This window comes from Lissotriton vulgaris, chromosome 2_1 (assembly GCF_964263255.1).
Source record: "Lissotriton vulgaris chromosome 2_1, aLisVul1.2, whole genome shotgun sequence".
NCBI classification, from domain to species: Eukaryota; Metazoa; Chordata; class Amphibia; order Caudata; family Salamandridae; genus Lissotriton; species Lissotriton vulgaris.
The window spans coordinates 467,174,612-467,191,287 of record NC_141687.1 but is presented as its reverse complement, the minus strand read 5'-3'; the positions used below and the strand labels follow the sequence as shown (position 1 = coordinate 467,191,287).

At 48.3% G+C, this 16,676-nt stretch overlaps 1 protein-coding gene across 1 annotated transcript in view; it reads right to left on the bottom strand.

Annotated features, from left to right (window-relative positions):
• The window catches only part of MFSD6 (major facilitator superfamily domain containing 6), a 418,145-nt gene that overhangs the window by 96,060 nt on the left and 305,409 nt on the right, over nt 1-16,676 (bottom strand). The window contains exon 6 of the mRNA XM_086955375.1: nt 10,962-11,242. Coding sequence (XP_086811501.1) covers nt 10,962-11,242 — 281 coding nt within the window. The remainder of the gene's footprint in view (nt 1-10,961; nt 11,243-16,676) is intronic.

Genomic DNA, 16,676 nt, shown 5'->3' with positions numbered 1-16,676 from the left:
TTATAACGGTACCCCCTTAGAACAGGTAGAGGCTTTTACCTACCTAGGTATAACCCTGCAGGGCAACATGAGATGGAATACCCATATCGATACGGCAGTTCTAAAGTTTAACCAGTTAGCAGGCGGAGTAGCACTTAAACACCGAGTCTCACTGACTAAACCAGTAAATTGTGCACTTGAGATTTATAACATGAAGGTAATCAGCGCATCCCTTTATGGTTCAGAATTATGGGGATTTTCAAATCTAAAGGATCTGTCACTAGCGGAGAATAGGTTTCTACGGCAGCTAGTAATGGCACCCCAAAGTACTCCTATCGTCCCTTTATTGCTCGACCTACTTGTAGGACACCCCTGCGCCGCACGGCCACCAGCTGCTGCGTGTGCTCCCGCCTGCCGATACTGCCTGCCTCGCAGAGCCTTCCCGCCCTCGGGTCCGCCCTCAGGCCACGCCCCCCGCCTGTTGTTTCTTCCGCGTTGTGTGCCACTGTCTTCCTGATTCTGCTGTATTTTATTTTTACAGTCTGTTCCCTGATACTTTGTTTTTTGTCCTCGTGCTGCTCTCTGTACCTGGTTTCCCCCCCCTGTTCTGCAGACCCCTGCACCCGCTCCCCGCTGCCAATTCCCGCCGCCGGGGATTGTAGCCACGCCCCCTTCCTCCCCGCTCCCGCCTCCCAGTTGCCCCTCCCTCCCTGCACTTCGCCATTAATGGCGACTGTGCACGTGCAGCGGTGACGCGCAGCGGGCGCGCCGATTGTGCGCCGAAGGCGCGCCAAAGGTAAGCCCGTCTGTGCCCGTCCGCGACCGGACCGCGCCCAGCGCCAGGACCCCTGGTTCCCGTCAACACCAGCCCACCCGCCGGACCTACAACGCCACCGAACTCATCGCACTTAACGCCGGCCGACTACCGGGTTGCTACCAAGCCACCCCGAGACGCACCCACGGACCCTTCTGCTGCCTCTCCTGCAAGTTGACCTGCATCTGGACACGCACCACTCCAGCAGTGCCCAAGACCCCGACGAGCAACAACAGTAGCCACCTGAAGCTCATCCTGCTCAACACCCGCTCCGTCCACAGACACGCCGTCGAGCTCTGGAACCTGATCGACACCACAGCCCCAGACGTCGCCTTCCTCACGGAAACCTGGATGAACGCCTCTTCTGCGCCCGACATCGCCATCGCCATCGCCATCCCGGACGGCTTCAAGATCATCCGGAAGGACCGCGTCAACCAGACAGGAGGAGGCATCGCCATCATCCACAGGAACTCCATCCGCATCACGACCAACACCGACGACACCCTCGCTGTCGCTGAGCACCTGCACTTCCAGATCCACATCGGCCCCAAGACCACCCTCAGAGGCACCCTCATCTACAGACCCCCAGGACCACGCACACAATTCAGCGAGGACATCGCCGACTTCATCACCCCGCACGCCCTTCCCTCCGCTGACTACATCCTCCTCGGGGACCTCAACTTCCACCTGGAGAACAACAACGACCGCAACACCACCACCCTGCTGGACAACCTCGCCAACCTCGGTCTCAAGCAACTGGTGACCACCCCCACCCACTACGCCGGACACACACTCGACCCCGTCTTCTCATCCAGCAAGGACATCGCCTTCAGCCACGCCACCGGACTCCACTGGACGGACCACAGCTGCGTCCACTTCAGCTTCAGAAGGACCACGATCCACCACCACCAGCAACAGGTGGCCCGCAGAAGCTGGAACAAGATCACAGCCGAACAGCTCGCAACTTCCCTGAACAAGAGCCCACCCACCAGCGCAACGAACCCCAGCCAAGCGGCCACCAACCTCACAAAGTGGATCAGCGACTGCGCAGACGACCTCGCCCCTCTGAGGACCCTGCCTAGCAGACCCGGCAGCAAGAAAGCCCCTTGGTTCACCGACTAACTCAAGTGCTCCAAGAAGAACTGCAGAGCCCTTGAGAACGTCTGGCGCAGAGGCCCCACCCCGGACAACATGATTGCCCTCAAACTCACCACACGAAAACACCACCAACTGATTCGCACCACCAAGAAGACGGCATTCAAGGAACGACTGGACAACAACGCACACAACAGCAAGGCACTCTTCAACATCGTTAAGGAGCTCTCCAACCCCAACGCCGGAAACAACGACATCACTCTTTCGCAAGACCTCTGCAAATCCCTGGCCTCCTACTTCCACAACAAGATCGCGGACATACACAACAGCTTCAACACGCAACCGACGCACGCCACAAAACCGAACCACCGCCCCTCACCACCACCCTCCGCGCCTGGACCACGATCAGCACCGAAGACACCATTCGCACGATGAACTCCATCCACTCCGGATCTCCGACTGACCCCTGCCCCCACCACGTCTTCAACAAAGCTGACGTTATCATCGCACCCCACCTACAGGACATCATCAACACCTCCTTCAACACTGCTACCTTCCCGGAGAGCTGGAAGCACGCAGAACTCAGCGCCCTATTGAAGAAGCCATCAGCCAACCCCACCGACCTCAAGAACTACCGACCCATCTCGCTGCTCCCGTTTCCCGCAAAAGTCATCGAGAAGACCGTCAACAAGCTGGCCGCCTTCCTCGAGACGAACGGATCCCTCGACCTCTCGCAGTCTGGCTTCCGAGCCAACCACAGCACCGAGACCGCCCTGATCGCAGCAACCGATGACATCCGAGCCCTGCTCGACAACGGAGAAACGGCGGCCCTCATCCTCCTAGACCTCTCTGCGGCCTTCGACACAGTCTGCCACCGCACCCTAATACAGCGCCTCAGCAACGTCGGAATCCAGGAGAAGGCACTGGAGTGGATCATCTCCTTCCTCGCCGGCAGGACACAGAGAGTCCGCCTCCCCCCGTTCAGATCAGAAGCCACTGAAGTCCTCTGCGGCGTTCCTCAAGGCTCCTCGCTCAGCCCAACCCTCTTCAACGTCTACATGAGTCCCCTCGCAGCCATCGCACGCGAGCACAACCTCAACATCATCTCCTACGCCGACGACACCCAGCTGATCCTCTCCCTCACCAACGACCCCGCCACCGCCAGAGCCAAGCTACACGAAGGGATGAAAGAGGTAGCCGAATGGATGAAGAACAGCCGCCTGAAACTGAACTCTGATAAGACGGAAGTCCTCATCTTGGGATCCTCACCCTCCGCCTGGGACGACTCCTGGTGGCCCCCCGCCCTAGGCAGCGCACCCAAACCAACGGACCACGCACGCAACCTGGGCTTCATCCTGGACTCCGCCCTCTCCATGACCAGACAAATGAACGCCGTCTCCTCATCGTGCTTCAATACCCTACGCATGCTACGCAAGATCTTCCGGTGGATCCCCACCGAGACCAGGAAGACGGTCACCCAGGCACTCGTCACCAGCCGACTGGACTACGGCAACTCCCTCTACGCCGGAACCACCGCCAAACTCCAGAAGAGACTCCAGCGGATCCAGAACGCCTCAGCACGACTCATCCTGGACATCCCCCGCCGCAGCCACATCTCCGGACACCTGAGACCTGCACTGGCTCCCGGTCAACAAGCGAATCACCTTCCGTCTCCTCACCCACGCACACAAAGCCCTGCACAACCAAGGCCCAGGATACCTCAAAGGCCGCCTCAACTTCTACGCTCCCAAACGCCAGCTTCGATTGACCAGCCACGCCCTCGCCGCCGTCCCACGCATCCGAAGAGCCACCACAGGGGGAAGGTCCTTTTCCTACCTCGCCGCCAAGACCTGGAACTCCCTCCCGACCCACATCCGCCTGGACCCAGGACCACCTCGCCTTCAGGAAGCAGCTCAAGACCTGTCTATTCGAGCAATAGCGGACCCCCCCTCCCCTAGCGCCTTGAGGCCCCCCGGGTGAGTAGTGCGCTATACAAATGCTATGATTGATTGATTGACCTGGGAAGGAAAAGTGTAAAGGACCTAGCTCGTCTGCGCCCTCTGTTATACTGGAGACGTTTAATGGTGACTCCGGAACTAGCCCACTAAGCTGCAGCATTGGCTGATGTCATCACTACGGACCGATTTCACACAATCTTGTGGTTAAAAGAACTACGGGGGTTGCTGGTCAAGCTGAAGCTAGATCATCTTTGGGGAAACTTGGACATGTCATGCTTTCCTACAAAGGCAAATTTGAAGAAAATATATTGGGAGATGGTCTACTCCACAGCTTTCTGCTCTGGATGCAGTTCCAACCTAACTGGCCGCTTTTTAGATATCAAAATGGTTCCACTCCGTGAAACCTATTGGGACATTATTGAAAAGCCACATGACAGAAAACTGTATTTCCAATTTAGATTTGGAACCCTTCCAGTTAATGCATTCACAAAACACTGGTCATCAACAAGGGATGAATATTGCTATCATTGTAAAGATCAAACCGAGAATGTTTCTCATTTGTTGTTTGTTTGCCCTATATATGCAGGCCCACGCCGTAAATGGCTAAAACCAGTGTGTCTGAATCTTGGGACTCGTAGGCAAATAGTCGCACTTAGAATATTAGAAACAGATTGCACACCATATTTTGCAATTGCAGTTGCAAAATTCCTTGTTTGGGCATGGTTAATCCGCACACATACGCTATTGGGTAAAGCAACTTAATGATCTATGGTAACCACGTTTCTCTTTTTTATCAAAAACTTTATGGATTGTAAAGGAATGTTTTTATATTCATATATCAACTTCGTCAGCACCAATTGTTTAATACTTGTTTTTTATGTAAGTATTTTAGATCTAGTATTTATTGTGTAGTGTTAGGGTGAAAACGCTTTTATGACTGCTGTCGAATAAAGCTTTGAAATTGAAATTGAAAGTGTGTATGGTGGTCGATGTGGCTGCCTTACAGATATCTTCAAGAGGAATATTTCCTAGGAAAGCCATGGATGCCCCCATTTTCCTTGTAGAGTGTGCTCTTGGGGGGACGGTTAAAGTGCGTTTTGCCTTTTGATAACATATTTGAATGCATTTAACTATCCATCTGGCTATTCCTGACTTTGAAATAGGATTTCCTTTGTGTTGTGGTGCAAAAGCAACACATAGTTGTTTTGTTTTTCTAAATGATTTAGTTCTGTCCACATAATAAAGTAGAGCTCTTTTTACATCTAATGTGTGTAAGGCTCTCTCAGCTACTGACTGTGGTTTTGAAAGAAAACTGGCAGTTCTATTGATTGATTGATATGGAAATTGGATACAAGCTTAGGCATGAACTTAGGGTTGGTTCTAAGAACCACCCCGTTTGCATGTCCCTGCATGAAAGGCTCTTGAATTGTCAGTGCTTGTAATTCGCTCACTCTTCTGAGTGAGGTAATGGCAACCAAGAATGCAACCTTCCACGTTAAGAATTGTAGTTCGCATGAGTGTAGAGGTTCGAAAGGAGGGCCCATAAGTCTGGTAAGTACTATTTTTAGATTCCAGACTGGGGAAGGGGGGTGCCTTGGAGGGATCACCCTTTTTAAACCCTCCATGAAGGCTTTGATTGCTGGTACTCTAAACAGTGAAAGGTGTTGCCTGTTTTGAAGGTATGCTGCTTTAGCAGCGAGGTGTAGTAGTATAGAAGAGTATGCTGAGTCACATCTTTGTAGATGCAGTAGGTAACATATAATGTTTTGTATGGAAGCGTCTAAAGAGTTGATTTGGTTATTGTTGCAGTAAATAACAAATCTCTTCCATTTAGCTGCATAGCACGCTCGTGTGGTTGTTCGCCTTGCCTCCCTAATGATGTTCGTGCAATCTGGGGGCAAGTTAAGGTATCCAAACTCTAAGATCGCTAGGTTCATCTGATTGGGATCTGGGTGTCTAAATTTCTACATGGTTCTGAGTTAGAAGATGGGGTGAAAGGCACAGTCTTTGATGAGGAACTACTGAAAGTTCCAGGAATGTTGTGTACCACGTTTCTCTCGCCCATGTGGGAGCAACTAGAATTAGCGTGAGTGAGTGTTGCCGCAGTTTGCGTACCACCAGCGGGATCAGCAGTGCTGGGGGAAAAGCGTACGCAAATCTGCCTGACCAGTTCATCCTTATCGCATTGCCCTGTGACAACGGATGTGGGAATCTGGCGGCAAAGTACTGGCATTTGGAGTTTTCTTTTGTGGCAAACAGGTCTATTTCTGGGTGACCCCCCTCTTTGAAGAATGGCTTGAGAACTTGGGGGTGAAGTCTCCCATTCGTGTAGTTGTTGGCTGTGCCTGCTGAACAGGTCGGCAATCCGATTGTCCTTCCCTGGAAGGTGTTCTGCTAGGAGAAAAATGTTTTTGGGAATCGCCCACTTCCATATGCTTTGTAAATGTGTAAATGCAGCAGTATTTGTATAGCGCACCGAATCGACCCCCGAAGGGGTATCTCAGGCGCTTGTACGCATACCGCTGTGGAACCCTTTCTGGCTTTTCCCTGTGAATTGTCCACTCCTGGGCACCCTCAAGGTGAAGCCAGGCATCCTAGCGTTGTTGGGGCCGTTGTGGAGATTAAGCAAGCTATTGCCCAGAGTTGCAGAGTGGGACCCATGATTAGAATAGGCACCGAGGCGAGAATTATCAGGTCTGCGGAAATTGAGCCCAGAACCCGCCGAGGCGGGAATTGAACCCTGGTCCCGGCTAGACCTCTGCATCAAGGTCTGCCGCTCTAACCATTGAGCCACACTTCTCCGCTTTGTGCCAGATGGGACAGCTGTGGAGAGTGCGTTCCTCCCTGTTTCTGGATATAGTACATTGCGGTCATGTTGTCCGTCCGGATCAACAAAGTCTTGCTGTACAGGTATTTCTGAAATGCTTTTAGGGCTAGGAATATCGCTAGCAATTCTAGTTGGTTGATATGCAGCTTTTTCTGTTTGGTTGTCCAGAGCCCTTGTACTGTGTATTGAAGGAGATGGGCTCCCCAGCCTGTCAGTGATGCGCCGCTGTTAGTACTAGTTGTGGAACCGGCTCTTGGAACAGTCGCCCCTTGGAAAGGTTTTGTGGGTTCCACCACTGCAGAGAGTTGGGAGCGCGACTGTCTACCAACACTAGGTCTTTTAGTTGTCCTTGAGCCTAGTTCCATTGCCGTGCAAGGCATTCCTGTAATGGGCGCATTTTAAGTCTGGCATGGGGGACAATGAATATGCAGGAGGCCATCATGCCTATGAGCTGCATAAAGACTCCAGCTGGTAGAGAGTGTTGTAGCATGAATTTGCGAATGAGTATCTGCATACTGGCTATCCTTGCTGAGTTTGGATATGCCTTTGCCACTGAGGTGTTTATAGTGGCTCCCAGGTATTGCTGTACGTGGGATGGTTGCAGATGCAATTTTGTGTAGTTGATTGAAAAGCCTAGGCTGTGTAGCAACAGAATTGTTTGAGACGTGTGTGCTGCACACTGTTGGTACGCTTTTGCTTGTATTAGCCAATCGTCCAGATAAGGGTACACATGGACGTGTTGCCTTCTGAGATGTGCTGCCACTGTCGCTAAGCATTTTGTCAACACTCTTGGAGCCGTGGTAACCCCGAAAGGCAAAACCTTGAATTGGTAGTGTTGACCTTCTATTGTGAACCTGAGGTATTTTCTGTGGGCTGGATGGATGGGTATGTGAAAATCCGCATCTTTGAGGTCCAGTTTTGCTAGGAAATCTCCTTGTTGTAGCAACGGGAGCACTTGTTGTAGTGTGATCATATGGAAGTGCTCCGATAGTATATATTGATTTAGGGGTCTGAGGTCCAATATTGGTCTGAGGGAACCGTCCTTCTTGGGAATAAGGAAGAATAGGGAGTACACCCCTTCCCTTGCTGGTGGAAAGTGACTTGCTCTATGGCCCCCTTTTCCAGCATGCATTTCACCTCTTGTTGTAGCAGGGTGATGTGTTCTGTGGACATAGGACGATGTCTGGGTGGTATATTTGGTGGTGTAGAAGTCAGTTCTAGGCAATAACCAAACTGGATAATTTCTCTCACCCACCAGTCCGTGGTAATTGCGTTCCAAATAGGTAGGAACTGTTGAAGTCTGCCTCCGACCGGTGTTAGGTGGTCTGGAGGTAGTGTACTGAAGTCACTGTTTTGTGGCAGTGGAGGCTCTGGTGTTATTGCCTCCACGTCCTCTACCCTTATTATTGTTGCCCCTATAACCTCCTCTGTTTGTGTTTTTTTTTAAGGAACCTTGTGTGTTACTTTTGTATGAGGCAGGTGTTTGCGAGGTATTTCCTCGAGTAGTTGCTCTGTATGAGGAGCGTCAAAGGGAGCGTCTATGTTGCTGAAATTGCAATGCCCCCATTGAGTTTGCGGTTTCTGTGTCTTTTTTCATTTTATCCAAAAGGGTGTCGACAGCAGGGCCAAATAGAAAATCCTGATTGACAGATTGGTTAAGAATGGTGGACTGCACCTCATTCTTAAAACCAGAAATATGCAGCCATGCATGTCTGCGTAGTAGGACGCTAGTTTTAATTGTCCTAGCTGCGGTGTCTGCTGCGTCAAGCGCGCATTTGATGGAGGCGTTTGTTATGAATTTTCCCTCCTGTATGAGATCATCAGCTTGTGCTTTAAAAGGCTCAGGTGGGTGTTGCATTAGGCTTTCGAGCGGATCATGGTGCGCCCTGTCGTAACGAGCCAGTAGGGCTTGTGTATTAGCAATTCTCCATGAGTTGGAGGCTTGTGCTGCTACCCTTTTGCCTGATGCCTCCAGTATATTTGACTCTTTATCGGGGGGAGGTGCTTCCCCTGTTGTTTGGGAGTTGGCCCTTTTACGTGCATTAGCCACTACCAGTGAGTCTAGTGGTAACTGCCCTTTGATGTAAGTAGGGTCTGTAGGAGCTGCCCTATACTTCTTTTCTATTCTGGGATTGATTACCCTTGCCCTGGCTGTATCCTTAAATATGTCAGGTGCATGTTTTAGAACTCCCTTTAACATGGGAAGTGTTCCGACACTTTTTTTCTGAAGTAGGGAAGGTGTCAAATAAGAAGTCTTCCTCAACAGGGTCATTATGCATGTCTACATTGTGGAATTGTGCTGCCCTGTCTAGGAGTTGATTGAAGACTATGGTGTCATCAGTAGGTGACGGCTTAGTAGGATAAGAGGGTACATCAGGGATGGGATGGGATGGGTGTTGTAAGGGTCTGTAATGGTTCCTCTTGTGGTTGAGGATCTTGTGGGAAATCATATTGAGGCTGTGGCTCATCCCCCATGTTACCCTCACTGTCCCCGTGGTGAGAAGGAGAATAAGGTGTAGTAGGCATGATAGGCTGAAAAGGGATGAAGGGTCTAGAGGGAGAAGTCCCAAAGTCCTTTTTCTTTAATGGAATAGGGGAATGAGAGCCAAAGTCCAAAGGACCCTCTTTTTTCTATGCAGGATGGTAACTTTACCAGTCTCTGGATTAATATATATATTTGCCTGGTCGTCTGATGGATCTGGGTGGAAGAGTTCTTCCTCTACAGTCCTGGGTTGAATGTTAGACTTCTTTGGGTCGGCAATGCCTGGTTTTTCGGCGACTTTTGGTGTTTTATTGGATTTTTTCAGCTCGGGCCCTTTTTTCGGGTCGACGAGTGTCTTTGGGTCGACCGGAACTTTCGGTTCGACACGTTTTTTGTGCTCCGTAGGCTTTTTTGGATGAGTGTCCTTTTCCGAGTCGATGTTGCTTTTGCCGGGTCGACGGATTTCGGAACAGTAGGCTTGTTCGGGTAGGCGACCTTCTTTGGTTCGGCGCCCTTCGGCTGCGTGCCTTTGTTCGGTTCGACTACCTTTTTGGGGTCGACAGTTTTTGGCTGAGCGGCCTTTTTGGAGTCGACAGTCTTCTTTGGCTCGATGCTCTTTGGCTGTATGGCCTTTCTCGAATCGACGTCCTTCGGGTCGACGACCTTCTTTGGCTCTGGAGCCTTCTTAGGGACGATGGTACTGGGCCCTGGGGTCTCTGAAGGTTTCGGTTTCGAAGCCGAGCCGGATGGCGGGGCTGGCGAAACTTTATTATGATCTTGGCTAAGGCCTTTTGGCGATGCCTCGACTGGAGCCTTTGGTAACGGGCTAATTGGAGTCGGGGCAGGGTACTTACGATTTGCCCCGGTGGGATGTCGTCAACAGAGTCCGAGTAGTCCTCGACGGTGATGATTTCTAGGTCCGAGTCTGGAGCTTCCGGTAGATCCTGGTCATCATCGAAGATGTTGTCCGGTTCCGGTGCCTGTCGCTGCATTACTTGCCTAGCGGGCCGTCGGTTTCGTATAGTTCTCTTCGATCGAAACTGGGCGCAGGCTGGCCAGGTTTCTTCCCTATGGCCTGGGGAAAGGCACTTGTTGCAAACTGAGTGTTTTTCAGTATGTGGGAATTTGGAGTGGCATTGTGGGCACCTTTTAAACGGGCTTCTTCCATGGACTGTCGGCTTACGTGGCGTCGAAAAGGCCCAACTGCCCGTGTCGACGACCGATTCGAGATGGAAGGCTGGATCCAGTAGAGAGGTACCGAACGAGAACAATACCGTCGAAATTGAAGGCCTTTTGGCCTTTAGAAAAGTTTTGTTTTCGATTCCAAAGTTGGAGTATAGGAGTTAGCATCCGAACCCAATGGCGGAAAAAAACAATCTGAGGATGGAGAAGATGCCCATGCGCTCTGTAGTCCAGGGTAGGAGTCACCTATCTCGTGATACTTCGAAGACTCTTCCAAGACAACAAAGTGCAATCATCCGGACCCAACACTAGGCGGCGATCTATGTACAGATATGAATTCAGCAGCCCACATGCCTCGAACATAATTTTAACTTGAAAGGGGTCACCCAGTGAATGACGTCACAACAGACATTAAAACTACACCTACCATCATCAAGCAAACGAACATTCTAGAATGTCTATTGCTGGTTATTGTTATCAATGCAGCACTCGGCAAAGAGAACTTTTTTTTTTTAAACTAGCTGGACTCTATAAATATTACTGTAGATTCAGGTGAACTACTAGAATGACTGTCTAGGAGTTCAGAAATGTAGTTAGCAAATGTTACATTTGCATGACAATTACCTGTAAAGGTTGATTCTCGGCGTTTTGACTGCTTTTGGACAGCTGGATCATCTCCTTCACCTGAAAGAAAGCGAATGCTAGTGTGACCCACGGGGAACCACTGACGCCCCAAGCTGGCTTGTTTACGTCCTCCTGCTCTTCCTGGTGCTTTGTTTTCTTTGGAGGAAGTTTCGGCTCTATTCGAGGCATGATATTGTCGGAATGCGGCTGCACGAGGTCGATGGTTGCTATGGGAACAGGACTGGATGGAACAGGAATCCTTTCTGCCAGCATTGACGTTTCTGGAAGTTTTAGAAGAGGTGTAATGAGAAAGTATTGTTATAAAAACACACACCCTTTTTTAGACAATGTTTGTTTTCTTATGACCAAAGTCTCAAACTCTTAATTCCCATTTAAAACATAACCTTAGAAAAAAAATCCTCCAAATTTGCTGACTATGCAAATATTCCTCCATTAGTCACAATTCCATTTGAATGGTTCTGAGGCCTTTGCAAACAAGTTACTCGCCTTGGATCTTTCTGGTGGATACTCTATCTGCAGATTGTTTATCTTGTGCATTTTCCCCACGCAGTAGCTATTGCTTACATCCCACACAAAGAGGAATAGTTGCTTGTAAAATATGCCAAATACAATTATAGGTTTGAGTACTTATTATCTGGTGTGCGTGTCACCTTCATATTAATCCATCCGCCCAAAGTCTCTTGCACTTGGATCACCCGGATAGCTCCTCAACTAAAATGGCCACTTCCACATACGCTCCTGTACATATGTCCTTCCTCTTTTCTCTACAAGTGTGACACAACTACCAATCAAGCAGAATGAAGGATATACGAACGAACCCTGTGCCAGTGCAGCGTGTGCCATCTTACGCCTCGCATGCAGTCTTAATCTTCAGAACAGTATTTTTTAAACTTCTACTGATGCTGTTCCCATTCCTCTTTTTGGAAAAAATTATTTCTTTATTTCTTGACTAGCATTGGTTGCACATATTAAAACGTACTGTTTGATCCCTCGTCTTCTAACCGACTACCACCCGAGCTCCCACATTCCAAACCACCACTATTCCATATTACATAGTTCACATTTCATGCATCATATGATAGACAATACAATACTGAGCATAATGCGCAACAGCAGACTGGATTCGGAAACTTTAAAGGAGTACTCCTGTGCATCGGTAGGTGGCACCATGCGGCTCCACGCTGAGAACATATAAGTGCCGTCCATACAAGCTGATAACAGTTACTTTATTAGGCTGTACGCTCCTTAAGACGCAGAGCCAATTGACAGACTGGGCATAAACACACTTTACACTGGGTGTTTAGTTACATCTTGCCTCTTATATAACATCGACTTATACTGCCCAATTAACATCTTTTTCAGCCTTTAGAAAGCCCGGTCCAATTGACCACTGAGGGCGAAACACGTGTCGGCTGTTGCAGTTCTAGCAATATGACTTCAAGAATATTTTGGAAAACAAGGATGTAACCTTTGTGTTGGATCATACAAAGTATATATAAAAAGAATAAAAAAAGAGCTTTTCTTAAAAAGGAATTGTGATTTCTCCTTTCTTATTCAAATACAAAAAGAAGGAGGAGTATACACTCAAAGAAACACTCTAGAAAACCCTCCAAGATGGCCGACAGGTGAGGAGCTCTGGCCGGGAGCTCCCTGGCTAGGGTTTGCCTTTTTGACTTCGACCCTTGAATTCTACCACCCTAGGAACCTCTACTCCCGGGGATCTATGGACAGTGGTCCTCTGATGCCCCAATTCTCTCGATCTAACTTGAATGCCGACTTCAACAATTTCTAATGGCACCGTAATAATCTTTCGACTGCGGACGGAGCCCTAGCAATATGGCTGATACCCAGTGGAGCTACCGAAGTAGCTGTAGTGGAGATTGGCTGTGGATCACCCCCACAGCTGTCACCTACCCTCTTGACATGGGCACTGTTTCTCGCCTCCCTGCCTCGTCTCCATCTTCCCTCGCCTTCCGATGAATCAATGAAAATCTCCTGATTGCGGATCCATTTCCAACATGGCCGATGCCCAGTTGAGCTGCCTAGGTAGCTGCTGAGGAGATGGGCTGGGGATCACCCCTTCGGCTAAGACCTGCCTTCCGGACTTGACCACAGTTGCCCAGTTGCCTTGTTTCCATCTACGCCTTTCCGGGATTGCGGCTGGGAAGCACAAAGTCTAGCCCCCTGACAAAGCAGCAACAAGTTTGTTGACCTGTTTATACTGACTTTGTTGATGTTTCTCTGAAGTACTATCTCCCTGGCCTGTCTGCCTGACCCGATCAACATTCCAACCCCTTACTATTCCCCCACTTCCTTCTATGCTCCATAGGACTTGTTTCTATGTTAAGCTATGCTCTATTAACTGATGGAACTATGTAACACTGTTTTTTTTGTCTAAGTAATGCTATGCTCCAGTAACTGATGTAAATGAAGTAACACTGTTTATTTCTAATGCTAATCCTCATGTAAATCGCTCTGATAGCTCCGTCTAGCCAGCGCTCTATAAAACTCTTCAAATAAAATAAATAAATAAAATATGTCCCAACGACTGATATACACCTATTTTGTAGAGAGGCACTTAGCCACCAAGATGACATCACTGATCTTAGGGGGAAGGCGATATGAGATCAACTGCCGAGCTCAGTCTCAAAACATTGAGATTCAGATTGTGCAGGCTGGGTGCAGGACCTTGCCCTGCTGCTATAGCAGAAGAGCCTCATGAAGCGACAGCTTGATCGGAAGGTGGATGCTTATGCTTAGACTTATGCACACTTCCCTGTCCCAGTCTGGTGCCACTAGGATGACCTGGGCCTGGTCATTCCAGATCTTCTTCAGAACTCAGGGGAGGAGAGGTAGCAGTGGGAAGGCATGCATGAGTCCTGAAATCCACTCTAAGCAAAATGAGAGAGCTGCTTGGAAACTTCAACACTCAAAAATACTGATATTTCGTACTCCTCCCAGCAATGAAAGGATTGAGCAACGGTTCTCCCAGTTGATGTAAGACACTCTGCGCCACCTCCGGGTGTAACTGCCATTCGCGCTCCACTAGGCGTCGATGACTGATTGTTTAAAGATCCTGTTAGGTGGTTCATTACCAGAGAAACTCCCTGGAGGTCCAGGACAAAAGACCCCACCTCGCCTATCTTTGGAGTACTACAAGGCGATACTTTTGATGTGAGCGCCTGCACCATCCTTCCTCTGATGGTGGACAGGAAGGCCTTCAACACCAAGTGAATCACCCTCTACTCCAGCAAACTAATATGGACTGGAGCTTCCATCAGATACCAGAGGTCTCTGATAAGTGTCAGAAAGAAAACACTCAAATGGTTTTCTGGCTGCAAATACTAGATACATGGGGACTGAACTGTATGACTTTCCTAATGTCCTGGGAGTTGTCTTTCCAAAGTGCAGCCACTGGCACAAATGGGCAAAAGACCTGTTGAGCTAGTGGCAGCGTCCGCTGTTGGGAGGAATTGGAAACCCCTACTTGTTATGTTAAAAAGTTTTTGTATAGCGCAAATCCCCACTTGTCTCTAAGCGCTCACACAGAAGAGGTACATAATCTGCTGCCTCCTGATTCCTGCTGCCCTACTGTAGTCCTGAAAGGGGTGAAATTGCTGATAGAACTGTCTGGGTGTGGCAGACAGACGGAAAGAACATATTATGGCCCAGCTTTCTTTAAAACCTTTCACAACTGAATGGTGTTTGACCAGGCTGAAGTACCTTTGTCAGAACATTTGTCTTTACCTTCATAGCAGGATGTTGTACGTTTTGCACTTCTGCCACCCTCTGCATACCAACAGCATTTGTGTAGCAGGTATGGGAGGAGAAAGAAGGCCAGTGTAGAAGTATCCAGGTCACTGGCATCTTGAAAGATCACCTTCATTAAAATAGTCATTATCCAACTCACTGTTGGATATTCTGCAAAAAATGTATTCCAGGCATATTATAGCTAGAGTGAACTTGTGGATGGAAGACAATTCAGTACTTACTAAGTTCCAGGCAGGGTTTAGGAACAGAGTAAGCACTGTGGACCAAGTATTCAGATTTTGCTGCCTTTATTGGAAATATGGCAATACAAAAGGGGATGATGGACGGAGCGTTTGAGCAAATCAAACACTCACCCCCAGTCAACTGATCTGGGTTTAATCCATCACCATTCTTTAGCTCACTCAGCCAACCCAGATCAGACATGGCCATATGCAAATCAGTCTGACCCTGTGCCTCATGGGAACAGTCCAGCCCGAACTCATAAGCCATGTCATCCCTGGACCGGAAACAAGCATCCTGGGACCGGTTTCGGATTCATAATCCTCATCAGCCAGGCTATCTTGAATCCAGTGGCCAAGTGAGCAAGGGTCTCACGTCTGAGCATACCCTGCCAACTTAGAGCGGACAAAGCAATACAAAAGGGGATGATGGACGGAGCGTTTGAGCAAATCAAACACTCACCCCCAGTCAACTGATCTGGGTTTAATCCATCACCATTCTTTAGCTCACTCAGCCACCCCAGTTCAGACATGGCCATATGCAAATCAGAGATATTTAGGTTTAAGGTGCAACCAGCAGCATTATACGGGGCTGAAATTTGGGGGCCAAAGTCCAAGAATGCCTTCTCAATTAATGAAAATAAATTTCTGAGAAGCCTTGTTAAGATGCCAACTGGCACTCCCTTAGTTCCACTAATGCTGGACCTCAATGTCAAACAAACAGACCACTGTGAAACAGACCCTTAACATTTTGGGTGAGACTCTGGTCTATACCAGAACTCATAGACTATAGGATTGGGTTAAAAGAAGTAATGAGCCTGGATGCGTTTAATTCCAATGCCTGGCTTAAACATGTTCGTTCTTGGTTTAGGAAAATTGGCTTACCCCAATTTTGGGAAGACCCGGAAAATTTACCCCAAAACTCAAAAAAACTGCTGACGTCTGTCTTCTGGGGCCATATTGAACATCCAATGATTAATGAACATAGAGATGGAACATTAACAAATAATTTTCAGATCTTCATGGACAATTCTTGTTTTGAGAACTTCCTTGATGAGATCGAACCACCTCTAGCTAAAAGTGTATTCATGAAACTGAGATATGGAAATCTTATGACCAATTCAACCCTGGCAAGATGGTCTAGGAAGGGTATAGCTGGGCAAAATGATACACCGTTAAGTGATCTTTTTACTATGTGCCAGGATACTTCCAAGGAGGACGACCAGCATATCCTTTTCTTCTGTCCTGCCTATGTGACATCCAGAAGAAAATGGATTAAGCCTCTATGTAATCTTCTTGGCGTAAGATCATGTAAGGAGGCACTGAGGATTATTAAATCTGATACTAGAAGAACAATTGCATCTAGTATTAGCAGATTTCTTAGACCTATACATTTTGTTCGCAACAAGAGTGGTCTTAAATTGTAAATTAGATATTAGGGAATTTACTGTATTGCAAACCTATTCTTCCCCTGTCCACTTTTTAAACAGTTTTTGTTTAAACCTTATGATGTATCATCGTACTTACATGTTTTTCCTTTTTAAATACTTACAATTTTTACAAGTTTTTGTTTAAAAGATCTCCCTGCTCCAGCATTGTATTGCACAATTGTATTTGCTTTTTTTTTAAATTTACGATAATGTCAGGAGCTAGTTAATTTTATCATGTATTGTCAAATTGCATATCTTTTATGGCTCAAACTGTG